Source organism: Thalassophryne amazonica, chromosome 13, assembly GCF_902500255.1.
Source record: "Thalassophryne amazonica chromosome 13, fThaAma1.1, whole genome shotgun sequence".
Lineage (NCBI taxonomy): Eukaryota > Metazoa > Chordata > Actinopteri > Batrachoidiformes > Batrachoididae > Thalassophryne > Thalassophryne amazonica.
Genome location: NC_047115.1, coordinates 58,306,486 through 58,319,931, shown reverse-complemented (window position 1 = coordinate 58,319,931; position 13,446 = coordinate 58,306,486). Strand labels below are relative to the sequence as shown.

The following is a 13,446-nucleotide window of genomic DNA, read 5'->3' as shown; positions in this document are numbered from 1 at the left end:
ATGTTGTAACATGAGATATTTACACAGAAAGATGTTAGACAGAAAGATTTTTTGTAATAATAGGGCTGACATTCCACATAGTTGTCAGTGGTTAGTGTTTACATCCGGACAATTTTATTTATTTTTTTAATGAAGGTTTTTTTTTTTTTTTTTTTTAATTAAGGTCAGGATTTATTGACCAAGCTGTTTCAGCTATCTGCCAATCATAAAAGGCTTTTGCTTCTTCAGGGAAGTTGAAGTAGGTGGTTCCTCCTGCAAAGGTGACACGCAGCCGGGCCGGGTGCAACAGTCCAAATCTGATTCCTTTTCTGTACAGTTACTCTCTCTTTCTATACAGTCTCTCTTTCATGTTGCACCAATATCCTTATATATATATTCTGGCACTTCAGTTCACGTTTCATGGCCCATCTCAGTGAAGTGATCAGGTCTCACTGTTTCCATTAGTAAATCTGCTATAAACACTCTGCTGGCTTCGCTGTCCTCTGGCACGTTCACAGTGCAAAGGTTGGATTATGTGGACCTGTTTTCCAGGTCCTCTACACAGTCTTGCAGGAGCTTATTCTGAGCTTGCATGACTTTAATAGCTGCTTCAACAGAGGGGAGCCTGTCAAAATTTTCCCCACAAGCATTTCTGTTTTGGTGAGATAGTTATTAAAGGAGCGCACCTCTTCTTGTTGTGCCTCCATGGAGGTTTGTAGCAATTGAGATGACGTGTATCAGTATTGTTGCATCGTCTTTTATGCCGGTCCGGTGATTTTTCCAGCAGTGAAGACAGTTGTACTGTGACCGCTGTTGTACCGGATTCAACACCCCTGCTGTGAAAAGGACCCCATTCATGGGAGTGCACATTTGACACTCATTGCCTTAAACACACATTTAACTGTATAGATACACAGTTTGCTGCAGTTTGAGGTTCAAATGCACGTTCCCGTGAAGGGGGTGCTTTTCACAGCAGGGGGGCTGAATCCAGCACTACACCTGCTTGCTTACATCTTAGGAAGGGGGACGAGGGTGGCTCACCAGAGTTTCTCACCACCATACTAGCTAGCTTTCCTGCTAACGAAGAGGCCTGAGTTGTGTGGGTTTGCATTCCTTGTTGCTAGTTATATTTAGATGTTATTTCTTTGTCCAGATACGTCTGTTACACAATTAGAAACTTGCAGTGCAGTAACTAGTGTCACAAAGGTAGGTCTTAGGGGTTAAAATATCCAATTTAATTGGACCCTCTTCACCTGTCCACTTGCAACATTAATCTATCCATTTTCTATACCCACTTACTCCAATCAAGGGTCACGGGGGGAGTGGGCTGAAGCCTATCCCAGCAGTCATAGGGCGTGAGGCAGGGTACACCCTGGACAGGATGCCAGTCTGTCGCAGGGCCATATATAGACAAACAGACACATTCACACCTGCATGCACACCTATGGACAATTTAAAGTTTCCAATTCACCTAACCTGCATGTCTTTAGATGTGTGAGGAAGCCGGAGCACCAGAGGGAACCCACACAGACACGGGGAGAACATGCAAACTCCACACAGAAAGGCCACAGGAGGGACTCCATCCCATGACCTTCTTGCTGTGAGATCACAATAGTAACCACTAAGCCGCTGTGCTGCCACCACTTGCTACATTCTCTAACTGGAAGTCTGTATCTACTTTTGCAGACATTTTAAAGACATCTTTTTACATACAATGATGATGATAATAATTATAACAATGAGAATGCTTGAACAACTAAATCATCATCACTATTACTGTGCTCTAGTATTACTACCTTTTAATGCACAACCTTTTAATGCAGAAAAGGCGTACTTTCAGTGGGAGTATTTTTAAAGATACACCCAGACAAATTAGTGACAACAGGGAAAATTGGGTAAAGAATCTCTCCAACAGGGTTCTTACACAGACAGAAAAGGATGTGCTCGCTAAAGGACTAAATTTCTCAGTGACCCCTAAACATATACCGACAGTAGATTACATCACTGCAGTAGAGTCAGCCATTAAACATAACAGTTTGTCAAAGTCAGAAGCTGGGGACCTCCGACTAAGAGTCACAGCAGTGCTGAACAGTGCTAAGCCTCCTCCGTCCAACATCACAGGAGAAGAACGGAAAGCTTTGTCAGCACTGCAAAAGGACCAAAGCATCCTTATCCTGCCAGCGTATAAAGGCAGATGCACGGTGGTCCTGAACACATGGGACTACAAGGCCAAGATCAACAACTTGCTCAGTGACTCCAATACATACGAACATGAGTGAACATCCTCCGAGGCCGGTGATTCCATAATTTTTGCCAGGGGTTGTATATTATTTTCACCAGTGTAAAAATCAGGTCACTTTTTCAGGTGGATTTTTTTTTTTTTTTTTAAACCATGGCTGTAAGAATGTTTATCATTCAAGAAAAGTGACACTTATGACAGTGAAAGTTCAAAGAATAATCAATTTTATGTAGTTGTACTGCAGCTATGTTGTTTTCAATGTTGAGTATGTTTATTTCTATTATTAATTGTTTTCTAAACAAAAAAGAGACTCTCACACACTGCCTCGCTTGCAACACAAAGGTGAATTTAATCAAGCAATGTTTCGGCCAATGGCCGTCATCAGGCAAATAATTTCTATAAATGAAAAGCCATCTTAAATAGGATGTGGCTGGTTACGTCACAGGATGTTGTCATAAAAAACATAAAAACCCTTTCACAATATACACATCCATTTCCATGCAATAGTGTATATAAAATAGATATATACGTATATACCACAGTGAAACGTATTATATACGTAAAAGACATGGATATATAGGACAGCTCAATATACATTCCATTTTCAAAAAACACTGGCACATTTTGACATCTGATCCTGAGCTCTCTACAATTTTAGACACCCTCCCTTGATTAAATTCACCTTTGTGTTGCTTGATTAAATTCACCTTTGTGTTGCAAGCGAGGCAGTGTGCGAGAGTCTTCTTTTTTTTTTTTTGTTCAGCAGCCTATGTGCCCTGTCTTACGCACCTGTCGTCAAGGGATGTGCGAAGTGATTTCCTTTTTAATATTATTAATTGTTTAAAATGGTGATATTTTCAGTAGATCAAATATCAGCAAACTATTTTAGTTGCTTTATATGTGTAATGGTTCAAAACAGATATATTTTCCAATGAGAAAACAAATTAAGAGAATGAGTTTACTGTGTTTTATTGATTAATTGGAGTAAAGCCATTAACTCATTTTGACCAAATAATTACATTTTTCAGTTGTGGATATTTCAGTGATTAAAAATTCCAATCCCATTGTTAGTTACATTACTATTACAGCTGTTTATTAAGCCATTTAAAGTAAATCTATGCTGTGCAATGCATTCAAAGTAACTTTTCTTTCAGTGCTGCAGTGGCTTGTGTTGGAGCGTTTTACGAGAAGATGGGTAGGATGCTGGGAAGCTCCTTTCCTGACACCATTAATAATCTTTTGAGGGCATTAAAGAGTGCAGAGGTAAGACTGTTGAGAGTGAAAAATTTAGAGACGGCATTTTCAGTTGTCATTTGCATTCTTGTATAGTGTATATAGGATGAGTATGAATAGTGAAAGAGAGACTTGTGCAGCAGTTTAGTAAGGCTTGATGTTTTACCTTCCGTTTATTGATCTAGTCTCAAGGCAGAGGAGAGATTCTTCTCAGCCTGCAGAAGGTTCTCAGTGGACTGGGTGGTGCTGCAGCTTCATGTCACAGAGATATCTACAAGAATGCTCGCTCTCTTCTCACAGACAGATCCATGGCTGTGCGGTGTGCAGTAGCAAAGGTTTGTTGTCTTAAGTAAAACATGTGGAACAGTGAAAGAACAAGATTCACCAGGTCTGGTCAGACTGAAGAAAACCCAGTTTTACCTCATCCTATAGAATGTGTGTGATGGCTTCTTACACTGACACACATATATATATATATATATATATATATATATATATATATATATATATATATATATATATATATATATATATATATATATATATATATATTAGGGGTGTCCCGGTACACAGAAATCACAGTTCAGCTCATATTTTTGTTTAGGTGTCACAGTTCGATGCGAGTTGGGTACATGAGCTTTAATTGCATTGGAATTACTTTACTGTGCAGCGTGTTGTTTTGTTTGTTTATTTTTCACATGATGTGTGGAGCCAGATGTCAATATTTTGTCCATTTTGTTTGTTTTATTTTTGTGCAATTGATGGCATCTCATAAAACCTCACTCTGTACAGATTTCAAGTCCTTGTACGCAGTGTTGCTATTCGATGAACATGTCATCTCTGAAAAGTTACACTAATTTACATAAAACGTCAAGATATAAATTGGAGGCGCTTTCTGTGAGAACTCAAACATGCACTGATTTCATTTGGGGACAGCCATTCAATACAAATATGGGCTCGGTAGACTTTCACTTTTAGGTTCATGTTTCTGAAGAAAACGGTAAATTAACAAATTCCATTTATGCTTCAGAAATTTGTGATTGGAATAATCCGGTCGCTTGCTTCAACTGCCTGGTTTGCTTTTTCCTCTTTTCGCCTCAGACACAGCCAGCAGACTGAGGGACTGGCCACGCCTCCTGCACTGAGACTAGAGTGACACACAGTCTGTGGAATGACATGAAATGTCAGAGACTTGCAGAAACAAATAAGCTGTGCATTCGGTGTAAAACCTGTGCCAATTCAACATGTAGATGCACCTTGGATTTGCTGTGGCGGCCTTGAGTGCAAACAAGGGAGCAGCCAAAGGGACTTATTTTTATACTGTGCAGAGTCATACCATGTATTCTGCCTGCAGTTCTGTTTTCTGTGCAGAAGCAGTCCCCTACAAAATTACCCTAACAATTGTAGAATCAGTCATTCTTTTCAAAGGGAGCTATTCAAATTATATGGTTAGGGTTAGGGCTATAGAACAGACAAAAATAATATTGCAATGTCAAGGTTTTTTTGTTGTGTTTTTTAAGACAATATCTTGCGGCCCTACTGTAGCTTTCAAGACTTTCTCAGGAGAAGCAAAAAAACTGAACAGTTTATATTATGGCTTTTTTGCCATAATATTAGTGATTTCTTTCTTTTTTGTCCTTTAGGAGATTAGAGTGAAGCCATATTAGATAAAATTTCACACCCACCATTAACAACTTACACCTTTCATCATTTTTCAACAAAGTCACTGATGATGACAATGCTAAGATGTGTTGTGGTGCAACGCTCCTTGTGAAATAAGCTTCCTGCTTTATGAAACAGCACATAAATTGTCCTGTCACTACATGGATTTGTCAGGGAATCACATAGAATACCATTTCAGCTGTGAGGGTCACCTCCTGTTCCAATTTATTTCATCATGATGAGCACACTGTGTACTCTTCTTTTGTGCTATGAACATTGTGCAACAAAAGTGCTGGGTACTTTTGGGTTTTACTGCAGCATGTTTTGGTCAAGGTTCTCTATTTCAGCTTAAAAAAAGTATGCCCCTTGCTATTAATTAGAAATTTCTGAGAAGCATTGTTTTGTTTTATTTGTTCTTTTGACATCCATTGCTTCTCTGTTGAACATGTCATTAGCGCGAGGTAGGCCTCCCTGGTTGCAGATTTGTTTGACACGGTCACAAAGCAAATGTACATATGTGCCTCGGTTGCACCTTACTAAGGGCCCCTTCATACATAGTGCGAATACGTACAACTCATGGGCAACTCATGGCGGAGAGCTCATATGAGCGCACCACAAAACATCGCACCGACGGGCAGGCGTGCATGATGCCGGTGCAAAGGTTCGTGTGCTCGCAGTGTGTTTAATGGGATGAGGTGCACCGCTGATGTGGAGGAAAATAAAATAAAAACCAGCTGTATAATTAGTGAATATCGCTGGGTTGATATAAATAATACATGGAAGGGGATGCAATACAGAAGCCTACAGTTAAATTAAAAAAACATGCCACGGGATTCGACCCGTACGCTCTGATTACCACATGGAAACTTTACCACTGCACTACAATCACTGTCTTTTAATAGGAGCGTGAAATGGCTATAAACGTATTTTCTTAAAAAAAAAAAAAAAAAAAAAAAAAAGCGCTGTGATAACTGACCAAACGGTGTTTGGTACGGCGTATTTCTGCTGACACGTGACTGAAAGTGCTGTATTTGTCATACTGTTGGGTTGTCCTTGTCCTGTGGTGTGCCGCTCACGGCCTGACATGCGTGTCCTCTCAGACGTGACATTCAGATCACCTGTTGCGTGTCCAAACGGACTGACGGTCCGCTTGTCCTTCCATCACAAAAGTGATATATGTTTTTATGTATTTCCACACAAGCACACACACAGGCGTGTCCGTCAAAACACAGGATGTGTGCTGTGGCTGTGATGTCCAAGACCGGAGATGTCTCAACCGCTGTGGGCAGCCAGCCATGCCCCTTGTCCTGTCAGCGCACAGACCAAGATGTCACTCTGTGATGAGAGGTGCCTCGTCTGTGGAGGGGTGTGAACCACATCCACAGATGTGTTGGCGGGGGGAGCGCGTGAAACACACGCACACGTTGTGGGGGGAGCTGATGCTCTGACACGCCACATGTGCACTCGGCAACTTCACAGTCATGGGGCACTTAAACAGTTCTCACATCCACCTTGACAGTGATTGTCTGCTGACCGTTTTTGTGATATAGTACGAAGTGCCATGCGAGCGGTGTTAGATGTTCGTGTGTGTCAGTTGGAATTTGGCCGACACCTGCCGCGAGTGGGTTCGATGGGCTCGCACAGTGCACACTTGGTCTTTCAGCCGCTGGTGTGCGCAAATAGTTCTAACAACAGGTTTACGAGGCATTAGAGGCAGTTACGATTTTTCATGTTTTGCATACGATTCCTGCACTTTATGCGCAAATCGACCAAATTCGCACTATGTGTGAAGGGGCCCTAAGAGACAAACAGTAATTATTATTATTATGATTTACAGCAGTCTGTTGTCCAACAACATAATGTGTGCACATCACAAAGTGTCACTATATCTGCATCAGATCTATTCTTCTTACCTTCTGTTTTCAGCATATTGTATATTACAGCAAATGGTTTGTAGGTTGTTTTTTTTTTGTATGTGAATAATCTAAATTTTATATCTGTGTTAAAATCTCTTTGCATGGCTAGTGTCTGTTGGAGCTGCAGAATGAGGCAGTATTCATGTGGACCACAGAACTAGAGAACGTGGCCACACTGTGTTTCAAAGCTTTGGAAGGATCGAACTATGGTGTACGTGTAGAAGTGGCCAAACTGCTGGGCACAGTCATGGCCACGGCCCTGATGCCCAAACAAGCAGCTGGTGAGTTTCTTGAAGTGTACAGTTTTTATGGATTTTTGTGCTGACTTCCCTTTAGTTAACTCAACTTTTGTTTTAACTCAGTGATGCGTCAGAATGTGAAGAGGGCCACTCTGGAGGAAGTTCTGGAAATAATGGCCACTGGCTTTCTGCGTGGTGGATCTGGTTTTCTGAAGAGTGGTGGGGAGATGCTAAAGGGGGGAGGCTCTGTCAGCAGGGAGGTGCGGGTGGGCGTCACACAGGTGAGATGAATTGTTCATCCTAAAAAGAAGATTGAAGATTCTTTGTTGTCTTTCATTTCACCTTAACCATGCCTTTTCATCTTTTCTAGGCCTATGTTGTATTTGTGACTACACTTGGTGGCCAGTGGCTTGAGCGCAACTTTGCCACTTTCTTGTCCCATGTTTTGGACCTAGTGTCTCACCCGCGCGCCACACAGACTCATGTAGAGGCTGTGTACTCACGCCGCTGTGTGTCCTTCATGCTACGAGCTACCCTTGGAGGATTGCTTGGAGAGAAAGCTCAAATTGCTGCGGGAAAAGAAATCTGCCAAGCTATCAGCAAGCAAATGAGGGCTGTGGGTAAGGAGGATGGGGGGGAAATGTCACGGTTCAGAGCATTGCAGAGTAAGTACTCATCCATTGTTATTTTTTTCAGTTCCAATTCATCATTTATTCAGTCCTCTAAAATGTTTGCATGGTTTGAGCTTGTCTTGTGTACACATCTGTGATTCTTTACTCTTTTGTGTTGTGTGTGGAAAAGGCTTTTCCTAGTTCTACTTTCACTCTTGCTTTCTAGCTTTGCTTATTTTTGGCCATTCTCATCTTTTATTTATTTATTTTACTGAAGGATATTTCATAATCTCTGTATTATGCACTGTTGCATCTCAGCATTTGAATTACTCATGCTTGCTTAAACATAATATCACCATTTGGCTGTTGATCATTTTTTAAGCCTCTGCCAAGGAGATAGTATTGTTGGTTGTCTTTATTTTCGAGCTTGTGTGCTTTGCAGCATTTTTGCTGCTTGCACCAAAACTGCTGAATTACTTTTCATGAATCTTGGTTAAAGGAGGAACACAAGTTGAGTGGATTGCAAATGCAGACTGATGCATACAATGAGTCAAGATCTGCTGTCAGTGATGCAGGCAATAAAAAGGAACAGATCTCAGTAGCAAGCTTTCCAGTGTTTCCCCTGGAATTTTCTTTTCTCAAGCCAGGTGGTACCCACGGAGATCAAATCATGAGGCACACAGACTGGAAAAATGTGAGGCACTCGGAAATGTAAAAGCAGCGGGCTTACTTTGAAAACAGTTACAGAAATATTTTATAAAAATGTAGTCTGTGAAGTTTGCAGCAAATTGCAAACAGTGAGCATGATTCATTGCTGCACTAAAAAGTGTATTTTAATATTTTTTTTAATCCACTCAATTAAGGTGGTATTGCTGTGTGAAGTGGACATCTTTAAGTTAAGTTACTGGGTGCAGGTGCAAAGCACCTCTTTACAATGTTAATGTACAGGGACTTAGTGCTGCAGTAGCAATTTACTTTTTGAATGATCTGATGTTGTTCATGTTATAATATTTACTATGATAATTACTCCAATATTTATCAGATGTATTTTCAAAGCTAATTACACTCTGTGTTGTTACTGTATCATCTAACAGTGTGTTCCATGGATCTACCACTCTCATTGTAAATGAAAATCTCCTCAAATCCAATTGGGACCTTCTTTTAAATGATTTCTTCCAGTGACCCCTTCTGTTATCTTCTGATAATGGCAGATTAGTAGTACAATCACTGTCAAAAAATATATTTAAAGTTTTATAAACCTTAATCATAGTCCCTCTTTTGCATCTATATGCCCATGTGGCATGCACCCATCTGAATGCTGGTCGGTGTTCTTGTTGGCCTGGTGGGCTGCCAGGCTTGTACTTATGTACGGGAAACACTGAAAGCAATGTGTGATTGCACTGCTGACTGTAGCCCTAAACATTTCAAAACATTTATTTTGAAACACTTGGTGATATAATGAGGCCACATTTAGCACAATACTTGATTTCATCCTTTAGGTACAGTGTGCAGAACAGTTTTGAAACAGGGGTGTTGCAAAGGTTTTGAAATGTTCTGGAACAGTATTTTGAGATTGCCATTAATAATTTACAGTCATACATTCTATCCATCCTTTAATCCTGATTTTATTTTTCTGTTGTAGTTTTCGTTCCCTATTTTCCCAGATAGTGGCATCATGATTCTCCCAGCTAAAGCTATCTTAACGTGTTGATATCTTACAGTCTCACAACACTTCCAATGTTTAGCAGGGTGCAAACGATCTACATATTAACTGAACCACAGATGTTTTTACAACCCCAATTCCAATGAAGTTGGGACGTTGTGTAAAATGTAAATGAAAACAGAATACAATGATTTGCAAACCCTCTTCAGTGTATATTCAATTGAATACACCACAAAGACAAGATATTTAATGTTCAAACTGATAAACTTTATTGTTTTTGTGCAAATATTTGCTCATTTTGAAATGGATGCCTGCAACACGTGGTATGTGTTACCACTGGTATGTGTTACCACTGTGTTACATCAAATTTCCTTCTAACAACACTCAATAAGCATTTGGGAACTGAGGACACTAATTGTTGAAGCTTTGTAGGTGGAATTCTTTCCCATTCTTGCTTGATGTTTGACTTCAGTTGTTCAACAGTTCGGGGTCTCCATTGTCGTATTTTGCGCTTCATAATGTGCCACACATTTTCAATGGGCAACAGCTCTGGACTGCAGGCAGGCCAGTCTAGTACCTGCACTCTTTTACTACAAAGCCACGCTGTTGTAACACGTGCAGAATGTGGTTTGGCATTGTCTTGCTGAAATAAGCAGGGACGTCCCTGAAAAAGACATTGCTTGGATGGCAGCATGTGTTGCTCCAAAAACTGGATGTACCTTTCAGCATTGATGGTGCCATCACAGATGTGTAAGTTGCCCATGCCATGGGCAACTTACCCCCATACCTTCACTGATGCTGGCTTTTGAACTTTGCACTGGTAACAATCTGGATGGCCTTTTTTCTCTTTTGTCCGGAGGACACGATGTCCATGATTTCCAAAAACAAGTTGAAATGTGGACTCATCAGACCACAGCACACTTTTCCACTTTGTGTCTGTCCATTTCAAAGGCAGTGGTGTTTCTGAATGTTATTGATGTATGGTTTTCGCTTTGCATGGTAGAGTTTTAACTTGCATTGTACATGTAGTGACGAACTGTGTTAACTGACACTGATTTTCTGAAGTGTTCCTGAGCCGACACGGTAAGATCCTTTACACAATGTCAATTTTTAATGCAGTGCTGCCTGAGGGATCAAAGGTCACGGCATTCAATGCTGGTTTTCGGCCTTACCGCTTACGTGTAGAAAGTTCTCCAGATTCTCTGAATCTTCTGATTATATTATGGACTGTAGATGATGGAATCCCAAAATTCCTTGCAGTTGAACGTGGAGAAACATTGTTCGTAAACTGTTGGACTATTTTTTTTTCATGCAGTTGTTCACAAAGTGGTGATCCTCGCCCCATCTTTGCTTGTGAATGGCTGAGCCTTTTGGGGATGTTCCTCTTATACCCAATCACGACACTCACAATTAGTGTCCTCAGTTCCCAAATGCTTATTGAGTGTTGTTTGAAGGCAACGTGATGTAACACAGTGGTAAACATACATACGTGTTGCAGGCATCCATTTCAAAATGAGCAAATATTTGCACAAAAACAATATAGTTTATCAGTTCAAACATTAAATATCTTGTCTTTGTGGTGTATTCAGTTGAATATAGGTTGATGAGGATTTGCAAATCATTATATTCTGTTTTAATTTACATTTCACACAACATCCCAACTTCACTGGAATTGGGGTTGTAACTTTCCATAATCTAACCAGCATCCACTAACCATCCAGCAGGTGTCAGACACATCTGTAGGCTATTATATTAGTGGAAACATTTTTTTGGGATTGATCTGGTGTGCTTTTGGGATTGATAAATTAGAAAATGGTAGCGTATATTATGTAATAGCTTTATTCCGAAATTAATGAAATGAAATGAAATTATTTTTTTCCTCAACATTCTACACAGAATACCCCATAAAGACGATGTGAAAAGTTTTGCGATTTTTGGAAATTTATTAAAAATAAGAAATTAAGAAATCACATGTACTAAGTATTCACAACCTTTGCCATGAAGCTCAAAATTGAGCTCAGGTGCATCCTGTTTCCACAGATCATCCTTGAGATGTTTCTATAGCTTAATTGGAGTCCACCTGGGGTACATTCAGTTGATGGGACATGATTTGGAAAGATACACACCTGTCTACATATTAGGTCCCACAGTTGACAGTGCATGTCAGAGCACAAACCAAGCGTGAAGTCAAAGGAATTGTCTGTAGACTTCCGAGACAGGATTCTCTTGTGGCACAAATCTGGGCAAGGGTACAGAAACATTTCTGCTGCTTCGAAGGTTCCAATGAGCACAGTGGCCTCCATCATCCGTAAAGGGAAGACGCTCGGCTCCACCAGGACTCTAACTAGAGTTGGTTAATCTGATGGGGGGACAAGGACCTTAGTCAGGGAGGTGACCAAGACGATGGTCACTCTGTCAGAGCTCCAGCATACCTCTGTGGAGAGAGGAGAACCTTTCAGAAGGACAACCATCTCTGCAGCAATCCACCAATCAGACCTGTATGGTAGAGTGGCCAGACAGAAGCCATTCTTTAGTAAAAGGCACATGGCAGTCCACCTGGAGTTTGCCAAAAGACACCTGAAGGACTCTCAGACCATGAGAAACAAAATTCTGTGGTCTGATGAGACAAAGATTGAATTCTTTGGTGTGAATGGCAGGTGTCATATTTGGAGGAAACCAGGCACCATCCCTACAGTGAAGCATAGTGGTGGCAGCATAATGCTGTGGGGATGTTTTTCAGCTGCAGGAACTGGGAGACTAGTCTGCACTACTACCTGCACTGTCTTCGCCATTGTTGCCCACCTCTGCCCTAAGCACACAGTCAAGATATCAAAGGAGTGGCTTCACAACATCTCTGTGAATGTTGTTGAGTGGCCCAGCCAAAGCCCAGACCTGAATCTGATTGAACATCTCTGGAGAGATCTGAAAATGGCGCTCCCCATCCAACCTGATGGAGCTTGACAGGTGCTGCAAAGAGGAATGAACAAAACTGCCCAAAGATAGGTGTGGCAAGCTTGTGGCATCATATTCAAGAAGACTTGAGTCTGTAATTGCTGCCAAAGTTGCATCAACAAAGCATTGAGCAAATGGTGTGAATACTTATGCACGTGTGAATTCTTAGTTTTTTATTTTATTTTGAACAAATTTGCAAAAATAAAAAAAAATACCTTTTCATGTTGTCATTATGGGGTGTTGTGAGTAGAATTTTGAGGGGAAAAATGAATTTACTCAATTTTTGAAGTGAAACACTGTGAATATTTTCCGGATGTACTGTATATTGACATTTGGAATCAAGAACAGGTCTGTATGTGGTTGCAAGAGGATCTATCATCCTTGGCAGAGGTATGCACTTTTGAGTGCCCTGTACTTTACACACTGTTATTACATGACAACCGCTAAGCAACAGATAACCCACTGCTTTTTGATTTAACATCTGGCATGCATGAGTAGAATATCTGCATGGAAAACACACAGACACATTAAGCTCAAACCACTTAAGCAGTAAGACATACATTATTATTTTTGAAAACTTGTCTGATTGTTTTCCGTGCCTTCAACTTGCCACCCTTATTTGCAGTACACCATGTGAAACATTTTTACGATCACCTTTCACTCATCAAAAATGTGGCATCTTACTCTGATTTGCTTTGCAACCTGTGGCCTTAAAACAGCTGAAAACTGTATTATGCTTTTTTTCATGTCCTTAGGGATGATGGCATTACATGAATGTGTTGGTGTCTCTCTAAATGTGGTCCTGGGCTCTTAACTGTTCTTTTCTGTACTTCATGCTTCTAGCATTTTCGAGCAGCTGATTCTGAGGGAAAGGTTGAAATGACACTTTGTGGGATCTTTTTGCTAAACATAGGCTATGTATTTCCTGATGCTCTGGTGGATATGGGACCTT

General features: G+C 40.6%; 1 protein-coding gene across 1 annotated transcript in view; it reads left to right on the top strand.

Annotated features, from left to right (window-relative positions):
- heatr5b (HEAT repeat containing 5B) overlaps nucleotides 1-13,446 on the top strand; it is a 44,242-nt gene that overhangs the window by 1,578 nt on the left and 29,218 nt on the right. The window contains exons 4-8 of the mRNA XM_034184383.1: nucleotides 3,373-3,481; nucleotides 3,637-3,786; nucleotides 7,139-7,310; nucleotides 7,392-7,549; nucleotides 7,639-8,033. Coding sequence (XP_034040274.1) covers nucleotides 3,373-3,481; nucleotides 3,637-3,786; nucleotides 7,139-7,310; nucleotides 7,392-7,549; nucleotides 7,639-8,033 — 984 coding nt within the window. The remainder of the gene's footprint in view (nucleotides 1-3,372; nucleotides 3,482-3,636; nucleotides 3,787-7,138; nucleotides 7,311-7,391; nucleotides 7,550-7,638; nucleotides 8,034-13,446) is intronic.